Source organism: Theropithecus gelada, chromosome 11 (assembly GCF_003255815.1).
Source record: "Theropithecus gelada isolate Dixy chromosome 11, Tgel_1.0, whole genome shotgun sequence".
NCBI classification, from domain to species: domain Eukaryota; kingdom Metazoa; phylum Chordata; class Mammalia; order Primates; family Cercopithecidae; genus Theropithecus; species Theropithecus gelada.
In genome coordinates, this window is record NC_037679.1 from 92214979 (window position 1) to 92241212 (window position 26234).

The 26234-nt window shown below is 42.5% G+C and overlaps 1 protein-coding gene across 4 annotated transcripts in view; it reads left to right on the forward strand.

Annotated features, from left to right (window-relative positions):
* The window catches only part of LOC112634329 (zinc finger protein 10), an 81837-nt gene that overhangs the window by 10196 nt on the left and 45407 nt on the right, over window positions 1–26234 (forward strand). The window contains exons 1-5 of one of the 4 annotated variants that reach the window (XM_025401607.1): window positions 372–423; window positions 6191–6282; window positions 15927–16053; window positions 17018–17113; window positions 21918–23406. In XM_025401607.1, coding sequence (XP_025257392.1) covers window positions 6250–6282; window positions 15927–16053; window positions 17018–17113; window positions 21918–23383 — 1722 coding nt within the window. In that variant the 5' untranslated portion in view covers window positions 372–423; window positions 6191–6249 and the 3' untranslated portion in view covers window positions 23384–23406. Of the gene's footprint in view, window positions 1–371; window positions 424–6190; window positions 6283–15926; window positions 16054–17017; window positions 17114–21917; window positions 25858–26234 lie in introns of those variants that run through there. The other 3 variants (XM_025401606.1, XM_025401600.1, XM_025401604.1) reach the window with 3 other exon arrangements.

The window sequence follows — 26234 nt, forward strand, 5'->3', positions numbered from 1 at the left end:
CGCCATTCTCCTGCCTCAGCCTCCGGAGTAGCTGGGACTACAGGCGCCCGCCACCTCGCCCGGCTAGTTTTTTTGTATTTTTTAGTAGAGACGGGGTTTCACCGTGTTCGCCAGGATGGTCTCGATCTCCTGACCTCGTGATCCGCCCGCCTCGGCCTCTCAAAGTGCTGGGATTACAGGCTTGAGCCACCGCGCCCGGCTTGTAACTGATCTTTACTTATATTGCTGGTGAAAGGATTAAAAACAGGGTAAGGACAGAGACCTGTAGCTGATGTCAGAGACCTCTCTTCATAAGGACATGACCCTTTGGTCAGCTAATTGTGGATCTCTCTTGCTCTACTGTAATTCAGTCATTGTTGCTGCTGCTTTTGGTGGCTGTAGGAGCAAAGAGTAAGAAACGCTAAAACTCCTTGGAGAAATTAGGTAATGACATAAGAAGGGATAATGTTTGATCTTGCAACATAGATAAGGTTCTACCAAGAGACAAGAAAAGGAAGAACGGATCTGGCATAGGAATAGCATAGATAAAGATGTTCAGGCAACTCAAGTGGTTCAGCATGGTTATAGGGAAATGTATGGTAGTTTGATGAAACATTTAGGGCTTAGGGAGGTAGAAAAGCCACAATCACAGAGGATCCTAAAGCCATGCCAAGGACTTAGTGCATTTTTCTATATGTACTGGGAGACCAAAAGGGAATTTTAAACAGGGAGTGAAACTTCTGTGTTTTACAGAGGTGATGTTGTGAGAGACCAAAGGCAAACAAGTCAAGTAGGAGGTTTCTAGGTCAAGAATTATGAGGGCCTGAAACAGGGCCATGGCAGTAGGAGTTGGAAGAGATGGATGGAAGACACTTAAAAGGGAGAATTTACAGATTGTGGTGACTGATTGGATGTTAAAAAGAAACTCTAGAAAGACACTTGCTGGTTGGGCACAGTGGCTTACATCTGTACTTTGAGCTCTTTGAGAGGCCCAGCAGTTTAGGAGGCCAAGGCACGAGGACTAGTTGAGGCTAGGAGTTCTAGACTAACCTGGGCAACATAATGAGACCCCTATCTCTGCAAAAGAAATTTTTTTAATTAGCCAGGCTGGGCATGGTGACTCACACCTGTAATCCCAGCACTTTGGGAGGCCAAGGCAGGAGGATTGCTTGAGCCCAAGACTTTGAAAGCAGCCTGGGCAACATAGTGAGATCCTGTCTCTATAAAAATTTAAAGATTAGCTGGGCGTGATGGCATGTGCCTGTGTTCCCAGATACTCAGGAGGCTGAGGCAGGAGGATCACTTGAGCCCAGGAGGTCAAGACTGCAGTGAGCTGTGTTTGTGCCACTGTATTCCAGCTTGGATGACAGAGTAAGGACACTGTCTCAAAAAAAAAAAAAAAAAAAAAAGCCAGGTGCAGTGGCTCACACCTGTAGTTCTGTGTACTTGGGAGGCTGAGGAGGGAGGATCACTTGAGCCCAAGAGTTTGAGGCTGTGGTAAGCTATGATCATGCCACCACACTCCGGCCTGGGTGACAAGAATGAGGCCTCGACTTTGAAAAAAAGAAAAGAAAGACACTTGTGTTACTGGGTCACTAGACATCTTTTTTTTTTTTTTTTTTTTTAAATCTTACCACATGTCAGGCACCATTCTATGTTTTACAAATACTAACTTATTTAATTCCCACAGTAACCCTATGAGGTCAATACTATTTTATCCCTCTTGGTCTTGAAAACCACTGTTTAATGTATTTTGTCTGTTTTGCTGTTGGGTCAAGAGGTTAATTCTGTTCTCTCGTGTTCCATCTCGGCCGGAAGCAGAAGTTTATAAAACATTGCATTTTAGGCCGGGCGCGGTGGCTCAAGCCTGTAATCCCAGCACTTTGGGAGGCCGAGACGGGCGGATCATGAGGTCAGGAGATCGAGACCATCCTGGCTAACACGGTGAAACCCCGTCTCTACTAAAAAATACAAAAAACTAGCTGGGCGAGGTGGCGGGCGCCTGTAGTCCCAGCGGAGGTGGAGCTTGCAGTGAGCTGAGATCCGGCCACTGCGCTCCAGCCTGGGCGACAGAGCGAGACTCCGTCTCAAAAAAAAAAAAAAAAAACAAAAAAAAACAAAAAAAACCCTTGCATTGTAAATTTATTTTAAATTTAGATTTTTTAGATTTCCATTTTTTTGACTACTAAATTTGACTATTTCCTATATGTTTACATTTGCATTTCTTTTGTACTTTGTTCCTGTATATTGTTTGCTCTGTCTTCTGAAGATTTAAGGGTTTCTTTTTCAATTTTATGCACTCTCACATAAGTAAAAGCAATATGGGCTGGGCGCGGTGGCTCAAGCCTGTAATCCCAGCACTTTGGGAGGCCGAAACGGGTGGATCACGAGGTCAGGAGATCGAGACCATCCTGGCGAACACGGTGAAACCCCGTCTCTACTAAAAAATACAAAAAACTAGCCAGGCGAGGTGGCGGGCGCCTGTAGTCCCAGCTACTCAGGAGGCTGAGGCAGGAGAATGGCGTGGACCCAGGAGGCGGAGCTTGCAGTGAGCTGAGATCCGGCCACTGCACTCCAGCCTGGGCCACAGAGCGAGACTCCGTCTCAAGAAAAAAAAAAAAAAGTAAAAGCAATATGGCTTCTGTAAGAGAGCGTCTTACAGCAGGAGAATTCTGGAGATCTGCAAAGGTTCTCCCTCAAGTATTCAGCAGAATACAGATCAGTACATACATGTGAGGAAACTACTTGAGCCAGGGAATGAGTCCTCTAAAGGATTATTGGGAACAGTATCTGTTGTTCACATAGGGCTGAGAAGAGCGTCTCTTCCCACCCGCCAGACTGGAAAACTCTTCCAATTCCTGGAGCATTGGATAGGTCGTGTCTACCCGATCAGTATCTGTCAAGAAGGTCTTGCTTCAGTGTGGGGGATAATTAGCCCTATACTAGGCACTGCTAAATCTATCTAGCAAATTGTAAAAGAAAGACCCAAAAAGATCAAACTGTTTCCAGGTAATCTAACTGCATCCTAAAAGAAAGCTTAAGGAAATTTATAGTAATACAAAAATACCCAGCATCCAGTACGATAACATTCACAGTATCTGGCATCCAATCAAATTCACCAAGCATGCAAAGAGATGAAAACATGGCCCATAGTGAGGACGATAATAATGATTTGAAACTCATCCAGACTTAACATAGATCTTACTATTAGCAGAGGACAGTAAAACATAGTTATAAATGTATTTCATATTGCTAAGAACGTAAATACAGCAATAGAAAGTATTAAAAAAAATTGAGATTCTAGGGAGAAAACCCATATTGTCTGAAATGAAAATACACCAGGTTAACAGCAGATTACATTTCTAGAAGAAAAGTTGGGTGAACTTAAAGGCATAGCAATGTAAAACTATCCAAAATGAAATGCAGAGAGAAAAAAGAAACCAGAAAAAAAATGAAAAGAACTTGAGTAAGCTGTAGATAGCATCAGGTAGCCTACTGTATGAGTAATTGGAGTCCCTGAAGAAGAGAGTAAAGGAGAGATGGAGAAATATATGAAGAAATAATGACTGGAAATGTCAAAACTTAATGAAACTATAAACCCGCAAATTCAAGAAGCTCAAGAAACCCTAAACACCAGAAACATGAAAAGTATACCAAGGAAAATAATAATCAGGTTACTCAAATCAATAAAAGAGAAAATCTCAAAAGTAGCCAGAAGGAAAATACATGCTATATACAGAGGAATAAGGGATTACGTTGGATTTCTTACCAGAAATAAGACGTCTAAGAAGAATGGAACTGTATCTATAAAGTACTGAAAGAAAAAAACAACTGTCTACCTATTAAATAGAATTACACGTTCAGGAAAAAACGTCTTTCAACAACAAAGGTAACTCAACCTATAGAGTGGGAGAAACAGGCCAGGTGCGGTGGCTCACGCCTGTAATCCCAGCACTTTGGGAGGCCGAGGCAGGCGAATCACCTAAAGTCAGGAGTTCGAGACCAGCTTGGCCAACATGGTGAACCCCCGTCTCTACTAAAAAATACAAAAAATTAGCTTTGCATGCCTGTAATCCCAGCTACAGGCTGAGGCACAAGAATTACTTGAACCTGAGAGGTGGAGGTTGCAGTGAACCAAGAGCATGCCACTGTACTCCAGCCTGGGTGAAAGAGTGAGACTCCATCTCAAAAACAGTGGGAGAAACTATTTGCAAATCATGTCTCTGATAAGGGTTTAATATCTAGAATATACAAAGAACGCCTACAACTCAACAATACACACAACCCAATTGTAAATGTGGGCAAAGGACTTGACATTTCTGTAAAGAAGATATACAAATGGCTAGTAAGCACATGAAAATATGCTCAACATCATTAGTCATTAGGGAACTGTAAAAGCTACAGTGAGATGTCACTTCATCCCAACTACGATGGCTGTAATTTAAAAAAATAGAATAACAAGTATTTGGCAAGGATGTAGAGAAATTAGAATATGCATATATATTCCTGGTGTGAATGTAAAAATGATGCAGCCACTATAGAAAACAGTTTGGTGATTCCTCAAAAAGTTAAACATAAAACCATATGACCCAGCTGTTTCAGTCCTAGGTGTATACCCAAAGGAATTGAATGTAGGAACTCAAACAGATACTTGTATGCCAGTGTTCATGGCAGTATTATTCATAATAACCAAAAGATGGAAACAATGCAAGTGTTCATCAACAGATGAGTGGGTAACAAAATGTAGTCTCTAACCAGTGGAATATTTGGTTATTAAAAAAGACTGAGGTTCTGATACATGTTAAAACATAGATGAACCTTGAAAAATGTATACTCAGTGAAATAAGCCAGACTCAAAAGGGCAAATATTGTATAATTCCACTTATGTGACCTAAGTAGAGTAGGCAAATTCGTAGAGACAGAACGTAGATTAGGGGCTTCCAGAGGAATAGGGGAGAATATGGAGTTATCAGTGGATACCAGAGTTTCTGGAGTGATGGAAAAGTTTTGGAATTACATAGTGGTGATGGTTGCACCACACTGTGAATGTAATTAATGACACTGAATTGGATACCTAAAAACAGTTAAAATGGCAAAAAAATACATATATATATATGTTACTACAATTTTAAGAATTATATAATATACCAAAACCCACTGAATACACAGTTTAAATGGTTGAATTGTACCATATGGCTGTTAAAAAAAAAAAAAAAAAAAAGGCACAAAAAAGACATTGTTAGCTATAAAAAGGCTGAAAGAATTTATCACCAGGAGACCCTTGTTACAAGAAACGTTAAAGAATGTGCTTCAGAGAGAAAGGAAATGAAACCAAATGGAAATCTGGATCTACACACACAAGTAAACAGCACTGGCAAATGGTAACTACATAGGTAAATATACAATATTTTTCCTTAATATTTAAATTGTTTTTAAAATGTAATTGGCTATATTAGTTTTCTGTTGCTGTGTAGCATATTACCACAAACTTGGCAGCTTCAAACAGCACTTCCTTATTATCAGCTCTGTTGGTCAGAAGCGGTGCAAGCACAGCATGGCTGGGTTCTCTGCTCAGGGTGTCCAAAGGCTGAAATCAGGGTCTGTCACCTAGACTTGAGTTCTCATCTGGAGGCTGTGGGGAAAAACTCACTTTCAAGCTCACTCTTCTTGGTGGAATTCAGTTCCTTGTGGCTGCAGGACTGAGGTCCCTGCTTCCTAGCTGGCTTTCAGCTGGTGCTGCTCTTTGCTGCTGGAGATTGCCATGTTCCTCACACTGCACCTTCCATCTTCAAGCTGGTAATGGTCCATCACGTTTTTCTTGGGCTTCAATCTCTGAGTTCTGTTCTGTGACCAGCTGGAGACAACCTTGTTTTTTTAATCTGTAAAGTGAGACTGTTAGATTAGGTCAGGTTTGGTTTTTTTCCCCTCAAAAAAAAATTTGTAATGGTAAGTAGGATCATTCAGTTTTAAATCTTCAAATGTGGTGTGGAACTCCAGAGATTAAGGGGTAAAAATGCAATTTATGTAGCTCTTCTCTTCCTAATCTTAGGGAGCTTTGGGCACTGTAGATTTGCTTATAGAATGTCTCTGATGTTCCTCTGTATAGTGGGTGTTTGTGTCATACCCAGCTGGTATGAGGAAGTTTAGGCTGTCAATTTAGGGAGCCTCCCAGTCATAGCAAACTTAACTTATGTTTCTTTCTTTTTCCTAGCTTTGTCTTCCTAGCACTCTGCTATCACTCAAGGAAGTATCATCAAGAACAAGGAGGAAATGCATGCTCAGTCACTAACTGCCTGGTCCCAGGTAAGCTGTGCTTTCTCCCCAGTTTCCAACTGGGAATTCCTTTTTGTTTTAGTCCCTTTGCCAGAGAACTTCAGAAATTATATCTTCTTCTCCAGCAGACTAGGATTAGGTTTTTGTTTACTTTATTTGTAGTTGTAGTTTTATTTCCTTTTAATACAAAAGAAACACAACGCAAGTTTAACAGTAACATTGGGCCGGGCGCGGTGGCTCAAGCCTGTAATCCCAGCACTTTGGGAGGCCGAGACGGGTGGATCACGAAGTCAGGAGATCGAGACCATCCTGGCTAACCCGGTGAAACTCCGTCTCTACTAAAAAAATACAAAAAACTAGCCGGGCGAGGTGGTGGGCGCCTGTAGTCCCAGCTACTCGGGAGGCTGAGGCAGGAGAATGGCGTAAACCCGGGAGGCGGAGCTTGCAGTGAGCTGAGATCCAGCCACTGCACTCCAGCCCGGGAGACAGAGCGAGACTCCGTCTCAAAAAAAAAAAAAAAAAAAAAAAAAACCAGTAACATTGGTGGGAATCAAGTGAGGTGACATCAGACTTCTTCCCAAAAAGAAGAGAGAACTGGGAATGTTGATGTCTCTCTGTGGTTTCTCTCAGGCCTGACTGTCCTGGGTGTGGTGCTTACTGTGTTAAGTCCTCCGTGGGGAACCCATTTGGAGGAACTCAGGGACAAGTTACATAGTTATCAAAGGATAACTGCAAACAAGGTGCAAAGAACTCTGAGGAGAACAGAACCTCAGTGAGCAGTGTGGCCTGGGGACATCCAGGCTGAGAGACTGGTTGTGGTGCCTATTCAGCTTCTTCCTCTGGAGGGTCCTTCATGCAGACCTTGACAGGTAATCTGGGGAAGGAAGGTGAGACTGGAGCCGAGGTTCCCTGGCCTGTCTGGAGGGCTCAGCCCCACATTGGAGTGCTCTGGGCAGGTGTTTGGCATATGCTATCCCGGCCCGCGGGATCGTCACTGCAGGCCCTGGAAGAGGGGGTGGGAATTTGGGGAACAAGAGATACGAGAAATGGAGACAAGACAGTGCTCTGATCAAGTCTCTCTTTTAATGGCGGTAATGCAGTGCCTTATATACACTTGGAGGGGAAGGGGTTGGGCCAAGGCGAAAATGATCTCATCGCGGAGGGTGTGGCCAGATAGGTATTGGTTTCTCTGGTCGAACGTCATGTGGCGCCTGCGCTGTCAGGTAGCAATTTTCGCGGGCGCGGGAGAAATGGGTGAAGAAGAAGCAGGAAGAGCGCCATCTTTTATGAGGTATTAATACAGGGGAAAAGGCAAAGATAGGGAGGAAGTGTAAGGTGGAAATGAATAAAGCTCAGGCGTTTTTAATCGTCAATTATTATTCGCTATGGCCGGGGCGTGCAGCTCCGGACAATATGCATTTAACATGAGGATATTTAAATAATTTAAAGGTTCAGAAGAAAACTTGCTGAAATCACATTTATTTTTTTATTTTTTTTTTTTTTTATTTTTTTTTTTTGGAGACGGAGTCTCGCTCTGTCGCCCGGGCTGGAGTGCAGTGGCCGGATCTCAGTTCACTGCAAGCTCCGCCTCCTGGGTTTACGCTATTCTCCTGCCTCAGCCTCCCGAGTAGCTGGGACTACAGGCGCCCGCCACCTCGCCCGGCTAGTTTTTTGTATTTTTTAGTAGAGATGGGGTTTCACCGTGTTAGCCAGGATGGTCTCGATCTCCTGACCTCGTGATCCGCCCGTCTCGGCCTCCCAAAGTGCTGGGATTACAGGCTTGAGCCACCGCGCCCGGCCTGAAATCACATTTATGCCAACACATTAAGGATGACTTGTGATTGTCCAGAGAAATATGAGAGAGCCGCGTATGTGAAGGCCCAGACTTTTGAGAGAGCATGGCCTGTTTGAAGAGGTAAAAGCGGTTTAGTGCAGCCCAAACACAGAACCAAGAGGGGAATATGGGCAGTGTGGGCCTTCTAGGCCTGTTTGGCACTGACTGCAACACAGATATGTTTGCATGGGGCTAATGAGACTCCTTACAGAAGGATACACAGTGATAACAAGGCCAACAAGAACTGAAACAAATACCAAGAGATAACTGATGAGGCTGGTTGAGCTGATGAGCTTGTGAAGGAGGCTGAGCCAGAGTCTTCTGCGAGTTAAAATGAAAACCAATGTGTACAGTATAGGGAAAGATGGTTTTGCAGGAATGAGAACATGACTCAACTGTAACATGCTGCTCTATTGACTAAAAGGTGAGTCAGGAAGAAGACATCACTGTGGGCTTTGGTCTTTCCCTCTCTTCTTTTATTATAGAAATTTTCAAATATATACAAAATAAAAAGAGTAGAATAGTAGTAGAAAATATGACAGAATGGAATGAGATAAGTGTTATATTTAAAATGGACTGGAGGCTAAGGCTAATACAAGAAAAAGATCAGCAATTTGTGCTGATCAAAAATTCAAAAACAGGTATTTGCAAACAGTTATTCTTTTTTTTTTTTTTTTTTTTTTTTTTGGAGACAGAGTCTCGCTCTGTCACCCAGGCTGGAGTCCAGTGGTGCGATCTCAGCTCACTGCAACCTCCACCTCCCAGGTTCAAGTGATTCTCCTGCCTCAGCCTCCCAAGTAGCTGGGACTGCAGGCATGTGCCACCATGCCTGGCTAATTTTTTGTATTTTTAGTAGACAGGGTTTCACTGTGTTAGCCAATCTCATTCTCCTGAACTCAGGTGATCCGCCTGTCTTGGCCTCCCAAAGCTCTGGGATTAAAGGTGTGAGCTACCCCGCCTGGCCAAACAGTTATTCATTTACAATTGAAATAAAGGCATTTAAAAAACAATAAACAACACAATTCAGGATAATGCTTACTTACAGCAAAGAACAAGAAGCACACAAGATTTCAAAAGTATTAGGAGGAATGAAAGCATACTTAGTCTATATACCTTCTTGTTATGTCTGTATATGCTGGACTGCAGCGGATGGCACTTCTCATCTCTGTCTTCTTTAACACTGTCTTGTACTGTGTGTTAGTGTGTATAATACTATGAGACAGATGGTATTTTACAGCTAAGAGAACTGACTCGTGGTGAGATTAAATAAACAAACATCATCCAATCCAAAATTTAAAGTGTGCAGACCAGGTGAGGTGGCTCATACCTGTAATCCCAGCACTTTGGGAGGCCGAGGTGCACAGATCACCTGAAGTCAGGAGTTTGAGACCAGCATGGCCAACATGGTAAAACCCCGTCTTTACTAAAAAATACAAAAATAAGCCAGGCGTGTGGTGGCGTAGTCCCAGCTACTCAGGAGGCTGAGGCAGGAGAATTGCTTGAACCCGGGAGGTGGAGGTTGCAGTGAGCCGAAATCATGCCACTGCACTCCAGCCCAGACGTTAGAGCAAAACTCTGTCCCCTGCGCTGCTCCCCGCCAAAAAAAAAAAAAAATTTAAGATGTACAGATTTGACCACGGATTCGCCTGATTTCAAATCCGGTTATTAACTGACATCTCATGCACATTTCCTTTTAGTAGTGTCACCATGACATGCTTTGTCTCTGTGTTTACAATAAAAGTGCAGTGTATTTCTTATGGGAATGCTAAAACCACCAGACCAGAAATCAGATAGCCACTTAAGTTAAAACTGGGCAGGCTTCTTTGAAACCATGAACAGCAATGAATGAGTCAAGGACTAGCGGAAAGTAGCAGGCACACTTAACTTCAGGAATATGAGAATGAGGTGGGAGCAGAGTGTCATCACCATTATGCCTGAAGGGATGAGAACAGGGACAGGTTCTGGAAACCAGACTTGTGGTTCACAGAGGCTGTTCCCATCTGTCAAGGGAATGTACCTCCATCACGTCACCACCACTGCACTGGGGCAGCTTGCCATATCCAACTGGTGATCTCCATTGGTGAAATAAATCAGAAAGGCAGAGGGCAAGAGAAATCTTTGGTATAATCCACACAGCTCACCCTCCCTGGGAACAGAGTAGGGTGGAGAGGAAACCTGGAGGGAAGGAGAGAAGATATCCAGCATACAGATCTCATAGAACATTCCATTTTAAATATTTTTATTTATGTTTCAATTTACACACAGTAACATTTTCCCCTTTGGATTTACAGTTCTGTGATTTTTGACAAGCGTATATAGTTGTGTAGCTACCACTTCATTCAAGATACAGAGCAGGCCGGGCGCAGTGGCTCATGCCTGTAATCCCAACACTTCGGGAGGCTCAGGCGGAGGGTGGATCACCCGAGGTCAGGAGTTCGAGACCAGCCTGGCCAACATGGTGGAACCCCGTCTCTACTAAAAATACAAAAATTAGCTGGGTGTGGTGGCCAGCACCTATAAACCCAGCTACCTGGGAGGCTGAGGCAGCAGAATCGCTTGAACCCGGGGAACGGAGGTTGTAATGAGCCAAGATTACACCATTGCACTCCAGCCGGGGTGAAAGAGTGAAACTCCATCTCAAAAAAAACAAAACAAACAACAAAAAAACCCACCAAGTTACAGGGCAAACCCATGATCCTAGAATTCCCTATGTGCAACCCCTTTGTATATAGTCCGTGCTTCCTCCCCCTCCAGCCCCTTGACCACTGATCTGTTGATTTTTACCTTTTCCAGAATGTCATATAAATGGGATCACATAGCACGTAGCCTCTAGCTCCTTTCATAAAGCATAATGTATCGGAGGTTCATCTGTTGCTGCATGAGTCAGTAGGATATTCCTTTTTATTGCTGAGTAGATTTGCATTGTGTGGCTGTACGACGCTTTGTTTATGCATTTCGTGTTAAGGGACATTTGAGTTTCTTCCAGTTTCTGCCAGTTTTAGATAAAGCCCTTTCTCAGGTTTATGCATTTGCATACAGGTTTTTGTGTGGACATAAATTTTCACACTCAGGTATTTAGCCAAGAGAATGATAGGTGTGTGCCGAGAGTATACATTTAACTTTATGAAAAATATGCAAATTTTCCAAAGTGGTTGTAGCATTTTCGCATTTTCTTTTTTTTTTTTTTTTTTTTTTTGAGACGGAGTCTCACTCTGTCGCCCAGGCTGGAGTGCTGTGGCCAGATCTCAGCTCACTGCAAGCTCTGCCTCCCGGGTTTACACCATTCTCCTGCCTCAGCCTCCGAGTAGTAGCTGGGATTACAGGCGCCCGCCACCTCGCCCGGCTAGTTTTTTGTATTTTTTAGTAGAGACGGGGTTTCACCGTGTTTGCCAGGATGGTCTCGATCTCCTGACCTTGTGATCCACCCGTCTCGGCCTCCCAAAGTGCTGGGATTACAGGCTTGAGCCACCGCGCCCGGCCGCATTTTCGCATTTTCACAGTGATGTGTGAGAGTGGCAGTTATTCTGCATCCTCACCAGCACTTGGTATCACACACTTTAAAAGTTTACCCTTTCTAATAAGTGTCTTTACAGTATCTCACTGTCGTTTTAACTTTCATTTTCCTAATAAGTAATGACACTAAGCATCATGTGCTTTTTTTTTTTTTTTTTTTTTTTTTTTTTTTTTTTTTTTTTTTTTTTTGAGAGGGAGTCTTGCTCTGTCGCCCAGACTGGAGTGCAGTGGCCGGATCTCAGCTCACTGCAAACTCCGCCTCCCGGGTTCACGCCATTCTCCTGCCTCAGCTTCCCGAGTAGCTGGGACTATAGGCGCCCGCCACCTTCGCCCGGCTAGTTTTTTTTGTATTTTTTAGTAGAGACGGGGTTTCACTGTGTTAGCCAGGATGGTCTCGATCTGACCTCGTGATCCGCCCGCCTCGGCCTCCCAAAGTGCTGGGATTAGAGGCTTGAGCCACCGCGCCCGGCTCATGTGCTTATTTATTATCAACTACCTATATTCTTCTTTGGTGAAATGTTTATTTTAGTCTTTTGCTCAGTTTTCAAACTAGTCTGTTTTCTTACTGAGTTGTTGTTGTTGTTTTTTTTTTTTGAGATGGAGTCTTGCTGTGTAGCCCAGGCTGGAGTAGAGTACAGTGGCACGATCTCAGCTCACTGCAACCTCTGCCTCTCGGGTTCGAGCAGTTCTTCTGCCTCAGCCTGCTGAGTAGCTGGGACTGCAGGTGCACGCCACCACACCTGGCTAATTTTTTTCTTTTTTTTTTTGTATTTTAGTAGAGACGGGGTTTCACTGTGTTGCCCAGGCTGGTCTCGAACTCCTGAACTCGGGCCATCCCGAGGCATTCCTGAGCCTGTCTCGGACTCCCAAAGTGCTGGGATTACAGACATGAACCACTGTGCCCAGCCTCTTATTGAGTTTTGAGGGTTCTCTGTACCTTACACGTACAAGTTCTTTGTCAGATAATGTGATTTGCAAATATTATTTCCTGGTCTCTGGCTTGTCTTTTCCTTCTCTTAGCAATGTCTTTTGAAGAGAAAAAACAATTTTAGTTTTGGTGAAGTGCTCACTTTGTCAATTTTCAATTTGTTCTTTTTTTTTTTTTTGGAGACAGAGTCTCATTCTCTCGCCTAGGCTGGAGTGCAGTGGCGCAATCTCAGCTCACTGCAACCTCTGCCTTCAGGGTTCAAGCGATTCTCATGCCTCAGCCTCCCAAGTAACCGGGATTTCTTGCATGCACCACCATGCCCAGCTAATTTTTGTATGTTTGGTAGAGATGGTGTTTCACCATGTTAGCCAGACTAGTCTTGAACTCCTGACCTTAGGTGATCATCCTGCCTCGGCCTCCCAGAGTGCTGGGATTACAGGCGTGAGCCACCATGCCTGGCATATCAATTTGTTCTTTTATGGATCATGCTGTTGGTATTACTGCTAAGAACCCTCTGAAGAACTCAAAATGACAAATGTTTTTTTCCTATGTTTTCTTATAGAAATTTTATAAATTTATGTGTTACATTTTGGTCTATTTAGGATTTGAAATTTTTTTGCAGATTGACACATTTATCAGTATGTAATATCCCTCTTTATCTCTGCTAATATTCTTTGTTGTTAATTCTATGTTGTCTGATATTAATGCAGCCACTCTAACTTTCGTATGATTAGTGTTTCCATAATATATCTGTTTCTGTCCTTTTACTTGTAACCTCTCTAGGTTGTATTCAATATTGTTTTTTGTTTTTTTTTTTTTTTTGAGACAGAGTTTCACTCTCGTTCCCCAGGCTGGAGTGCAATGGCGGTATCTCACCTCACTGCAACCTCCACCTCCTGTGTTCAAGCAATTCTCCTGCCTCAGCCTCCCGAGTAGCTGGGATTACAGGCATGTGCCACCACACCCAGCTAATTTTGTATTTTTAGTAGAGACAGGGTTTCTCCACATTGGTCAGGCTGGTCTCGAACCCATGACCTTAGGTGATCCGCCCGCCTTGGCCTCCCAAAGTTCTGGGATTACAGGTGTGAGCCACAGCACCCGGCCCAATGTTTTTTTTTAGGTAGCAGATAGTCGAGGCTTGTGGTTTTTTTGTTTGTTTGTTTGTTTTGAGGCAGGGTCTCATTGTTGCCCAGGCTGGAGTGCAGTGGTGTTATCACAGCTCACTGCAGTCTGGCTCAAACTCCTGGACTCAAGTGATCCTCCCACCTGTCTCCCTAGTACCTGGGACTACAGGCTTGAGCCACCGCATCTGGCTACTTTTTAAATTTTTTGTAGACATAGGATCTCCCTGTGTTGTCCAGACTGGTCTCAAACTCCTGGGCTCAAGGCTTGTGGTTTTTGCTGTTGCCTTTTTTTTTTTTCTTTTTCTTTTTTTGAGACAGGTTCTCACTCTGTTGCACAAGCTAGAGTACAGTGGTGTGATCACAGCCCACTGCAACCTCTGCCTCCTGGGTTCAAGTGATCCTCTCACCTTAGCCTCTCGAGTAGCTGAAACTACAGGCACATGCCACCATGCCTGGCTAATTTTTGTATTTTTTGTACAGACAGGGTTTTGTCATATTGCTAGGCTTGTCTTGAGCTCCTGAACTCAAGTGATCCACCTGCCTCAGCCTTCCAGAGTGCTGGGATTACAAGTGTGAGCCACCGCACCCGGTTGCTTTTTTTTTTTTCTTAATACATTTTGGCGACCTGTTTTTTTTGTTTTGTTTTGTTTTTTTTTTGAGACGGAGTCTCGCTCTGTTGCCCAGGCTGGAGTGCAGTGGCCGGATCTCGGCTCACTGCAAGCTCCGCCTCCCGGGTTCATGCCATTCTCCTGCCTCAGCCTCCAGAGTAGCTGGGACTACAGGCGCCCGCCACCACGCCCGGCTAGTTTTTTGTATCTTTTAGTAGAGACGGGGTTTCATCGTGTTAGCCAGGATGGTCTCGATCTCCTGACCTCGTGATCCGCCCGTCTCGGCCTCCCAAAGTGCTGGGATTACAGGCTTGAGCCACCGCGCCCGGCCGGCGACCTGTTTTTTAATTGTTATGTGTAGACCATTTTTGTTTAATGTTATTATTGATACAATTGAATTTCAGTGTGTTATTTTATTATATGTTCTCTGTATATCTTTTCCCACTTTTTAATTTACTGCCTTTATTTGGATTATTTGAATATATTTTAGTATTTCACTTAATGTCTTGGTTTTTTAGCTTTATATTTTTGTACTTTTTAATGGCTGCTGTAGGAATGAGAATATACATACCTAATCTTTTACAGTCCACTTAGAGTTAATTTTTACCACTTCAAGTAAAATCTAGAAGCCTTACAACGTATAGGTCCCTTTATGTCCCTCCCTTTATGTTAAAGTTGTTTGTGTATTGAGAAACTGCACCAGAAAATATTACAGGTCTTTCAGCTGTTCTATATATTTTTGAAACATTTAAGAGAAGAAAACAAATCTATTATATTTACCCAGATATCTAGTGTTTTTGTTACTTATCTTCCCTTTCTGAGATTTCAGGTTTCTCTCTGGTGTCATTTCCCTTCTGCCTGAAGAACTTCCTTCAGCACATTTTCTAGAGCAGATCTTCTGCCAACAAATTGTGTTAGTTTTAGTTCGTTTGAGAATATCTTTATTTTGCATCAGTTTTGAAAGATATTTTCACTGGATGTAGAAATTCTGGTTTGTCTGTTCTTTCAGCATTTAAAAACAAACAAACATTATTCCACTGTCCTCTGACCTTTATAGTCTTTGATGGGAGACCCTCAGTCACTGAAATAGATTTTTCTCTAGATATAATCAACACTTATTTTTGATGTGGCTGATAAGGGCCTTGCATCTATCTCCTGTGTCTTTGTCTAATTGTTTTGCTACTGCTAAAATATAATCGTCCAACTCTTCCATTGTTTTTTAGTACCTACCAATGGTCATGAAAAATGTTTTGGATAATTATTTTAGGTTATAAAATACGGCTCGGGTGGTAAATCTCTTAAGCATTAAGGTGTACTCGAATTAGGCTTTTTCTCTTACATAGTGTAAAAGTGGGTTAACTTTTTGGAAGAATAGATGATTCACCCTGCCATAGCTGTTTAAAATTTAATTTAAATAAAAATTCTTATGACAGTTTTTTTTAACCTAAAGCATCATATAAAACTTGTTTTCAGACAGTAGGTACCTAATAGCCATTCCTTTTATGACCTGACCAGAATAAATAGTACTCACTCCTTGAATAAATTGGGGTCCATCCACTTTACCTGCCCCAGTGCTGTCAGCTTAATTTCTTTTCCTGTTAGCAGTCAGGAAAGGGGGATAGCAAAGATACATATCTGGTGCAATGCAAATGTGTTTGATGTTGTAGACACTGGTGACCTTCAAGGATGTATTTGTGGACTTCACCAGGGAGGAGTGGAAGCTGCTGGACACTGCTCAGCAGATCGTGTACAGAAATGTGATGCTGGAGAACTATAAGAACTTGGTTTCCTTGGGTAAGACTGGCTCTGTTTTTGAAGATTTTGGTTCTCCTTTGATCAAAAGGTACGAGACCCTGAAGCATGTATCTTATCAGAGTACGGGCTTGGCGTTCAGAGACCTCATTTCTTTGAGGCATAGAACAGGGTTTTTTTACTCCAGCTTTTGTGGAAAACTTGTTTTAATGTATTGAATTTTTTAAAATGCCTCTTTAAAAAGTTTTCCGGGCCGGGCGCGGTGGCTCAAGCCTGTAATCCCAGCACTTTGGGAGGCCGAGATGGGCGGATCACGAGGTCAGGAGATCGAGACCATCCTGGTGAACACCGTGAAACCCCGTCTCTACTAAAAAATACAAAAAAACTAGCCGGGCGAGGTGGCGGGCGCCTGTAGTCCCAGCTACTCGGGAGGCTGAGGCAGGAGAATGGCGTAAACCTGGGAGGTAGAGCTTGCAGTGAGCTGAGATCCGGCCACTGCACTCCAGCCTGGGCGACAGAGCGAGACTCCGTCTCAAAAAAAAAAAAAAAAAAAGTTTTCCGGCTGGGCGTCGTGGCTCACGCCTGTAATCCCAGCATTTTGAGAGGCCGAGGTGAGTGGATCACAAGGTCAAGAGATTGAGACCATCCTGACCAACATGGTGAAACCCCGTCCCTACTAAAAATACAAAAATTAGGTGGGCGTGGTCGCGCGCGCCTGTAGTCCCAGCTACTTGGCAGGCTGAGGCAGGAGAATCACTTGAACCTGGGAAGCGGAGGTTGCAGTGAGCCAAGATTGTACCACTGCACTCCAGCCTGGCAACAGAGTGAGACTCCGTCTCAAAATAAGTAAATAAATAAAATAAAAAAGGTTTTCCTGCCTCTGTCAACTTTAGAGTCCCTGCCAGTCCTGCAGAGGGTTGGGGGGTCAGGTTGAATCTGAGATGCTTCTTTGTGCCTGCCCCAGAGCTCCCCTGACTCTTACCCCGTTGTCTTTCACTGTGAACAGGTTATCAGCTTACTAAGCCAGATGTGATCCTACGGTTGGAGAAGGGCGAAGAGCCCTGGCTGGTGGAGAGAGGGATTCACCAAGAGGCCCATCCTGGTGAGGACCAGACAAGCGTTGTCATAGGCAGTAGCCCAGATGAGCTGTGAGATGCTAGCACTTCTAGAGATAGTGGTAACTGGCCCTCCTCACAGGCCCTTCTTCATGGGAAGATTGAGTTTCTCTGGCCCCTGTTTCCCCACCTGCCAATCTTTATATTCCATTTGCGTTGAGAGGTAGAGGTTTCTCTGTCTGTTGACGGGCTTGGTTTCAGCGCTGCACATGTCGCTCTCCTGATTATTACCGTTATTACCACTAACCTATCTTCTTGTGCTCTTGTTTGTCATAGAATCACTTCTTGCATGTTTGCCTCTCTTTCTTTCACGTGACCCCTTCCCACAACTCAGTTATCTGTGCAAGCTCTGGAGTAGGACTCTTACCACCTTTTTTTTTTTTTTTTTTTTTTTTTTGAGACGGAGTCTCACGCTGTGTCACCCAGGCTGGAGTGCAGTGGCGCGATCTCGGCTCACTGCAAGCTCCGCCTCCCAGGTTCAGGCCATTCTCCTGCCTCAGCCTCCGAGTAGCTGGGACTACAGGCGCCCGCCACCACGCCCGGCTAGTTTTTTTTTTTGTATTTTTAGTAGAGACGGGGTTTCACCATGTTAGCCAGGATGGTCTCGATCTCCTGACCTCGTGATCCGCCCGCCTCGGCCTCCCAAAGTGCTGGGATTACAGGCTTGAGCCACCGCGCCCGGCTTCTTACCACCTTTTCTGAGAGTTTGTTTTCTGTCAGAAAACTGCTGCAGAAAGCTCATAATTCCTGTTGCCTCAACTCTCCTTCCTTTCCAGAATGGCTGCTCACAGGAACACCAGTTTTTCTTACTGTACTTTAGATCTTTTATTTATTTATTTTTTATTTTTATTTTTTATTTTTTTTGAGACGGAGTCTCGCTCTATCGCCCAGGCTGGAGTGCAGTGGCTGGATCTCGGCTCACTGCAAGTTCCGCCTCCCGGGTTTACGCCATTCTCCTGCCTCAGCCTCCCGAGTAGCTGGGACTACAGGCGCCCGCCACCTCGCCCGGCTAGTTTTTTGTATTTTTTAGTAGAGACGGGGTTTCACCGTGTTAACCAGGATGGTCTCGATTTCCTGACCTCGTGATCCGCCCGTCTCGGCCTCCCAAAGTGCTGGGATTACAGGCTTGAGCCACCGCGCCCGGCCCTTTTATTTTTTTTTTGAGGTGGAGTTTCTCTCAGTCTCCCAGACTAGAGTGCAGTGGCGTGATCTCAGCTCACTGCAACCTCCGCCTCCCAGGTTCAAGTGATTCTTCTGCCTCAGCCTCCCAAGTAGCTGGGATTACAGGCATGCACCACCATACCCAGCTAGTTTTTATGTTTTTAGTCGAGATGGGGTTTCACCATGTTGGCCAGGCTGGTCTCGAACTCCTGACCTCAAATGATCCGCCCACCTCGGCTTTCCAAATGCTGGGATTACAGGCGTGAGCTACCATGCCCAGCCTCTATCTAGTTCTGTATTTAATGTTTTGAAAATCTATTTCTAGGTATTTCCCTGCATCTCAGACTTTGAGTGTGATGTAAATTAAATCTAAGTCTTACTTGTCCTGTAATTTAGCCTCAGGTTCTTTCCCATGAAGGCTTTTATGATTCCTCGTTAAGTACTGGCCTCTTCCTCTTCTGAACTTCCACTTAGTTTAAATCTCTACTTTAAAATATTATCATAAGCTCTTTTTTACTTTTTAATATTTGCTTTGTAGCTGATTGTATCAAAATGCTGTCTCAAAGCAAGTCTTTCAACTGCCTTGGGACCATGGGAGGAAATATTGTTATTTTTTCTTTATTACTTACCTTCTTTCTTTCTTTTCTATTTGTTCATCTAGTAAGCTTTCCTGAATGTCTATTGACAAGTATCCAAAAATAACAATTATTAACTGGATCCAGCAGTTTATATTTTTATTGAGAAAAGGCGGGCGGATTACGAGGTCAGGAGATCGAGACCATCCTGGCTAACACTGAAACCCCGTCTCTGCTAAATGTACAAAAAAAATTAGCTGGGCGTAGTGACGGGCGCCTGTAGTGCCAGCTACTCGGGAGGCAGACGCAGGAGAATGGCATGAACCCAGGAGGCGGAGCTTGCAGTGAACTGAGATCGCGCCACTGCACTCCAGCCTGGGCGACAGAGAGAGACTCCGCCTCAAAAAAAAAAAAAAAAAAAAAACTGACTTCTTCATGGGCTTAAATGCATGGAGTTTTACAGAATCTACAAGGCTGTGAAATTCATTATCAAAACAAAAAATATAATGTGTGATAATTTTTAAAAATCAGATGATTAGTTGATTAATGAGTCCAGTAAACTTCCCCAATAACTTACTGGCATGGCTATATTACATAATATGTGGAAGATTTTAGGATATTAATAAAGCACCTCATTCTTATGATCAAACTCTTCACTCAGAATTGTCCTCCATTAGTGCTCAGCACCCCGCTTATACATATTCTTCCTAAAATCTTCCAGTTGGCATTTGTAGTTTGAAAAACTTCTCCATAAGATTTTATGATGTTCTGGATTGGGGAAAGAGGGGGAAAGGGTGGTGTATTTCCTATTAAAAGTCATCAGGATGGGAAGGAAACTAGGAACTAACAAAGTGCCAGGTGACAGTGAGGACTGGTGGGGGTGGGATTGTATAAGGAAGTCATTTAGGGACCAGGCCTGGCAGAGGGATCGTTTACCAGGTGTATTAGTTTCCTGGGGCTGCGGTAGCAAAGAACCAAAATGTATCATGTCACAGCTGGAGGCTGTAAGTCTAAAATGAAGATGTCAGTGGGGCTCTGTTACGCTTCTAGGAGAGTGTCTTTCCTTATCTCTTCCAGGTTCTGCTAGCCCCAGGCATTCCTTGGCTTGCGGATATATCATTCCAGTCTTGGTCTCCATATTCACATGGTCTCTTCCCCTGTGTCTCTGTGTCTCTTTTAATGAGGACCACCATCATATTGGATTAGGGGCCCATCCTATTTCTGGTACTACCTCGTAACTTGTTACATCTGGAAAGACTGTATTTCCAAATATGGTCGTATTCTGAGAATCTGAGGATTAAAACTTCAACATACCTTTTTGGGGGGGATACAGTTTAACCCATAATACTAGGTAAGAGTGGAATGTCACCCCATCATGTAAGATGAAGTGGTATTATTATTATTATTATTATTATTATTATTATTTTTCATTGAGACGGAGTCTAGCTCTGTCGCCCAGGCTGGAGTGCAGTGGCCGGTCTCAGCTCACTGCAAGCTCCGCCTCCCGGCTTCACGCCATTCTCCTGCCTCAGCCTCCCGAGTAGCTGGGACTACAGGCACCCGCCACCTCGCCCGGCTAGTTTTTTGTATTTTTTTTTAGTAGAGACGGGGTTTCACTGTGTTAGCCAGGATGGTCTCGATCTCCCGACCACGTGATCCGCCCGTCTCGGCCTCCCAAAGTGCTGGGATTACAGGCTTGAGCCACCGCGCCCGGCCTGAAGTGGTATTATTAATGTCACCCCATTCATGTAAGATGAAGTGGTATTATCAGTGTATTTTTTAGGTTTGGGATTATACATTTTACCTGAAAGACACTGAGAAACAGATAAAGCTCTTATTCAAGGGAAATAATTTGCAGTAATATACACAGGTAGCAGATGGCAGAAATTCTAAGAGAGTATGGGTCTGGCCTCAGATTCTAAGTTCATATCTTGTGGTAGTAGTCCTATTGGTTGTTAAGTCCTTATGTTTCAGAACAAAGAAATCAAAACGGAAAATGAGAAGAATGATAATGATTCTTGTAAATCTTACTGCTTTGACCATAAATGTGCCAGAGACTGTAATAGGCTCATGCTTTATATAATATGATAATCTGAAATAGCAGATACTGTCATCCTTAAATTACAGATAAGCAAAATGAATTCTTAAAAGTTTAGCAACTTGTCTAAATTCACCACTAGTAATAGTATAAAACTTAGATTAGAACTTGTATCTTGGTAACTTTTGTGCAGTTACTCTTCCACCTTGTCATGCAGCTGCTCTGACAGGTCTGTTGTGTCCGTCATCTGGGTGTTATTCTGTAGTGCTTCTGTGATTTGGATAAAAAGCATTGCCTGATGTATGTCTGTATTCATGGTTTAAGAATACTAAATGGGGCTGGATGCAGTGGCTCACGCCTATAATCCCAGCACTTTGGGAGGCCAAGGTGGGTGGATCACCCGAAGTCAGGAGTTCAAGACCAGCCTGGCCAATATGGTGAAACCCTGTCTCTACTAAAAAGATAAAAAATTAGCCAGGCATGGTGGCAGGCACCTGTAATCCCAGCTACTTGGGAGGCTGAGGCAGGAGAATCATTTGAACCTGGGAGGCGGAGGTTGCATTGAGCCAAGATCACGCCATTGCACTCCAGCCCGGACAACAAGAGCGAAACTGTGTCTCAAAAAAAAAAGAATACTAAATTGATAGTAATGTGAAGAATGTGTATCAGGGGAAAGTCCTGACAACAAGTAGACAGGTGAGGAACTTGCATTGTTAACATCTGGATTAGGAAATGGAAGTGCAGTCCTTTTTATGTAATTTCCCTTATTTCTACCCTCACCATTGATATCCTGAGTCCTGTGGCTTCTCCTTACTCCTTTTGCCCCTTTTGAGTACTGTATACCCCAATGCATTTACTGTTTACTGCTCCATTCTTCCTTTTCTCATTCTCTATCAAAGTTATAAAGCCATATTTGAAAGCAACTGTGTACATCTTGCATACTTTGTCTCCATATACTTCCTACCATTCTCACTTTAATACTGTCTTTAGTTACATGAAGATTTTCATTTCTTTCAGATTCAGAGACTGCATTTGAAATCAAATCATCAGTTTCCAGCAGGAGCATTTTTAAAGATAAGCAATCCTGTGACATTAAAATGGAAGGAATGGCAAGGAATGATCTCTGGTATTTGTCATTAGAAGAAGTCTGGAAATGTAAAGACCAGTTAGACAAGTATCAGGAAAACCAAGAGAGACATTTGAGGCAAGTGGCATTCACCCAAAAAAAAGTACTTACTCAGAAGAGAGTCTCTGAAAGTGGTAAATATGGGGGAAACTGTCTTCTTCCTGCTCAGCTGGTACTGAGAGAGTATTTCCATAAACGTGACTCACATACTAAAAGTTTAAAACATGATTTAGTTCTTAATGGTCATCAGGAAAGCTGTGCAAGTAACAGTAATGAATGTGGTCAAGCCTTCTGTCAAAACATTCACCTTATTCAGTTTGCAAGAACTCACACAGGTGATAAATCCTACAAATGCCCTGATAATGATAACTCTCTTACTCATGATTCATCTCTTGGTATATCAAAGGGCATACATAGAGAGAAACCCTACGAATGTAAGGAGTGTGGAAAATTCTTCAGCTGGCGCTCTAATCTTACTAGGCATCAGCTTATTCATACTGGAGAAAAACCCTATGAGTGTAAAGAATGTGGAAAATCTTTCAGCCGGAGTTCTCACCTCATTGGACATCAAAAGACCCATACTGGTGAGGAACCCTATGAATGTAAAGAATGTGGTAAATCTTTCAGCTGGTTCTCTCACCTTGTTACCCATCAGAGAACTCATACAGGAGACAAACTGTACACATGTAATCAGTGTGGGAAATCTTTTGTTCATAGCTCTAGGCTTATTAGACACCAGAGGACACATACTGGAGAGAAACCCTATGAATGTCCTGAATGTGGGAAATCTTTCAGACAGAGCACACATCTCATTCTGCATCAGAGAACCCATGTTAGAGTGAGACCCTATGAATGCAATGAATGTGGAAAGTCTTATAGCCAGCGATCTCACCTTGTTGTGCATCATAGAATTCACACTGGACTAAAACCTTTTGAGTGTAAGGATTGTGGAAAATGTTTTAGTCGAAGCTCTCACCTTTATTCACATCAAAGAACCCACACTGGAGAGAAACCATATGAGTGTCATGATTGTGGAAAATCTTTCAGCCAGAGTTCTGCCCTTATTGTGCATCAGAGGATACACACTGGAGAGAAACCATATGAATGCTGTCAGTGTGGGAAGGCCTTCATCCGGAAGAATGACCTCATTAAGCATCAGAGAATTCATATTGGAGAAGAGACTTATAAATGTAATCAGTGTGGCATTATCTTCAGCCAGAACTCTCCATTTATAGTTCATCAAATAGCTCACACTGGAGAGCAGTTCTTAACATGCAATCAGTGTGGGACAGTGCTTGTTAATACCTCTAACCTTATTGGATACCAGGCAAATCATATGAGGGAAAATGCTTACTAATAAATACGGGAATTTTTCACAAAGAGCAATAACTTTATTTTGCATTGGAGAACTCCTGGATATATGCTGTACAAATTGAATCTATGTGGAAATGCTTTCAGTCTTGTTACTATCATTTTGCACATTAGAGAATTGGTCCTGGAAGGGAAAGAAACCACAGATTTTATTTCAGTACACAAATCCATCAGATTTTCTTCTTTTTATGAATTCCTACAGAAGTAATTGGCCTGGGAGCATTCTTGACCAAGTCTTAAATGCTAGAATCTGAGAAGGAATTATCAAATAGGTGAGTTGTTGAGCAAGAACCCCTTCATTTGAAAAGAAACGAGTATGCTACTGTAGGGAGAGTTGTTGCTGAGAATTAAGAAATGATACAGTTAATGCAACAAAAGATGGAAAATAATATTTCAGTCAATATGTCATTGTTTACTTGACTTTGTCTCTCTTCTGGGACATTTAGTAGTGTTTGGTATGTTTTCTGTGTCTGGTAGAAACCGTATTTTGGTTAACAGCAAGGAAAATGCTTATAATGTAATACAATTAAAAACAACACATCTCCACTACCAGTACTAACCCATTTTAAAGTATATTTGCATGTGGGCAAGAATTGAAAGTATATAGATAATTGAACAGAATTGATTTGTTAGATAATGGGACTTTGAGTTTTATAGTCTGTTTAACGTTGCTGTAATAATTAAAGAAACTTAATTATTGTAAGAGGATATCTAGTTTCTGTATTCTACCATCAAAGAAGCTTTTGAGTACCACCTGTTAATGAGCTTTCCTATTCTAAATTGTTTTGGGTCACAGAGTTCCACTTTTTCCACTCTTTTTAGCGTAGCAAAAGCTCCTGATAATTTAAAAACACAGTAATTCTCTGGATGTTAGGACTTAGGGGAACACTGGGCATTTGGACATACCAGGGAGGGGTCCCAATTTTAGTGGGAACAAGTATTTAAACAATATTTAGAGCAAGTGTCCTCGTGTGATAAACAGAGCACGGCCTAAAGATGCCCTCCGTCTCAAGGTAGTCTTTTATCTTTATAAAGAAAGATTAGTGTTTAAGAGCATAGACTTGAGCTAGACTACCCAGGTTGAAACCCCACTAGCTGGGTGATCTTGAACATGCTGCTTAGCTTCTCTGTGCCAAACTTATTGATACCCTCCTCTGTAAATTAGTGATAATAATAGTACTTACCTAGTAGGATTATGGTGAGTATTAAATGAGTAAACAGAAACAGCTTAGAATAGTGCCTGAAATATATTATGTTCTCTGTAGTTACTGGCTGTGATTATTAATATTATTGCCCCACCCTAATGTCTGTTATTTAATTGAAATCTGCTTGTGTGCTTATAAGAATTTACTGAGTTCTCACTTCCCTTACAGTCATACATGGTTTTTCCCTTTTGCCTAAATCAGAACTCAACAACCTGGGAAAATCACTGACAAATAGTTGATGTAGGTTTCATTCCTGAGGATCAATAAACTACTTGTAATGTTGTATACACATTTATTCTGTTTGCACAAAGGTTTTCCATTCTAGGGAGAGGATCCCAGTCTTCAGATTCTCTGGTAAGTTAGTAACCCACAAAAGATTCAGGAAGAGGATGTGTTTTAGTTTTCTGTTTCATTCTATAAATCAATCTGTTGTGTATAGGGACTGACCATGATTCTGCATTTTCTAGCAGAAATATTAGATGCTTAATGATTGATTGTTGAATGATAGATGAAGTATTGCTGAAGCCAACCAGAGATCTTGATCTCTCTCTGAGGAAAAACCTAGAAATGATGGTTAGAATCAGGAGACTTGAGAACTACAAGGAACATGACAGCCTCTAGCTCATACTTGTCATTGAGATCAAGTGAGTTGGCCCAGGTCTCACATTTTCAGTTAAGTCAGACTCAGAACTAGGTCCTGGGTTCCATGTTTCCTGCTGCTCTTCTCACTGTGTACATATCGTGCCAACGTATAACATGCCTATCAGAAATGGTTTTCATTAAGGCAGAATAGTCACTTAACTGGGACTTTCAACATTTCTAATAACCTGTGGCTCAATTTCCTCAACTGTATAATGAGGATACTACTAGTATCTACCTCAAAGTGTTGTCATGTGGATTGAGATGATATGTATGAATCACATAAAAGAGTGCCTGGCACTTAGGTGCTATTAATAATATTACTATTGTGAACACTTTAAGGATCTAACTTGTAATGAAGACAGAAATATGTATGAGGATCACTGAAATATTTATGACTGCATCATTCGCAAAATGAAAAAATGTACACTAGCATAATATCTGTGGCATAACTGTGTAATAGAATATTATGCAGGCATTAAAATATGTACACAGAAAGTTTGGTAACAGGAAAAATGCTATTGTGTGTTACAACAAAAGCATGATAAATACTTGTTAATATGGAATAAGCTCAAATATGTCAAAATAAATGTATTGTAAAAAGTGAATGTTGCCCGAAACTAAGGAAATTTGTCAAAATATTAATAGTAGTCTATAGGGAAAATTGGTGTTTCCTTTTCTATTTTTACACTTTTCAGTTCTTTCCAAAGCCTCCTGAAATAATATATCTTACTTTTAAAATTAGGAAAATAATCTCCTCAGTGATGGAATTTCTTTTTTCTTCAAAAGCTCATACCAAGGTCCGGTGTGTTGGCTCATGCTTATAATCCCAGCAACTTGGGAGGCTGAGGGAGGAGGATTGATTGAGTTCAAGACCAGCCTGGGCAACATAGCGAGACCCTGTCTCTACAGAAAGTTTAAAAATTAGGTGTGGTGGTGCATACCTATAGTCCTAGCTACTTAAAAGGCTCTGAGGCAGGAGGATCACTTGAG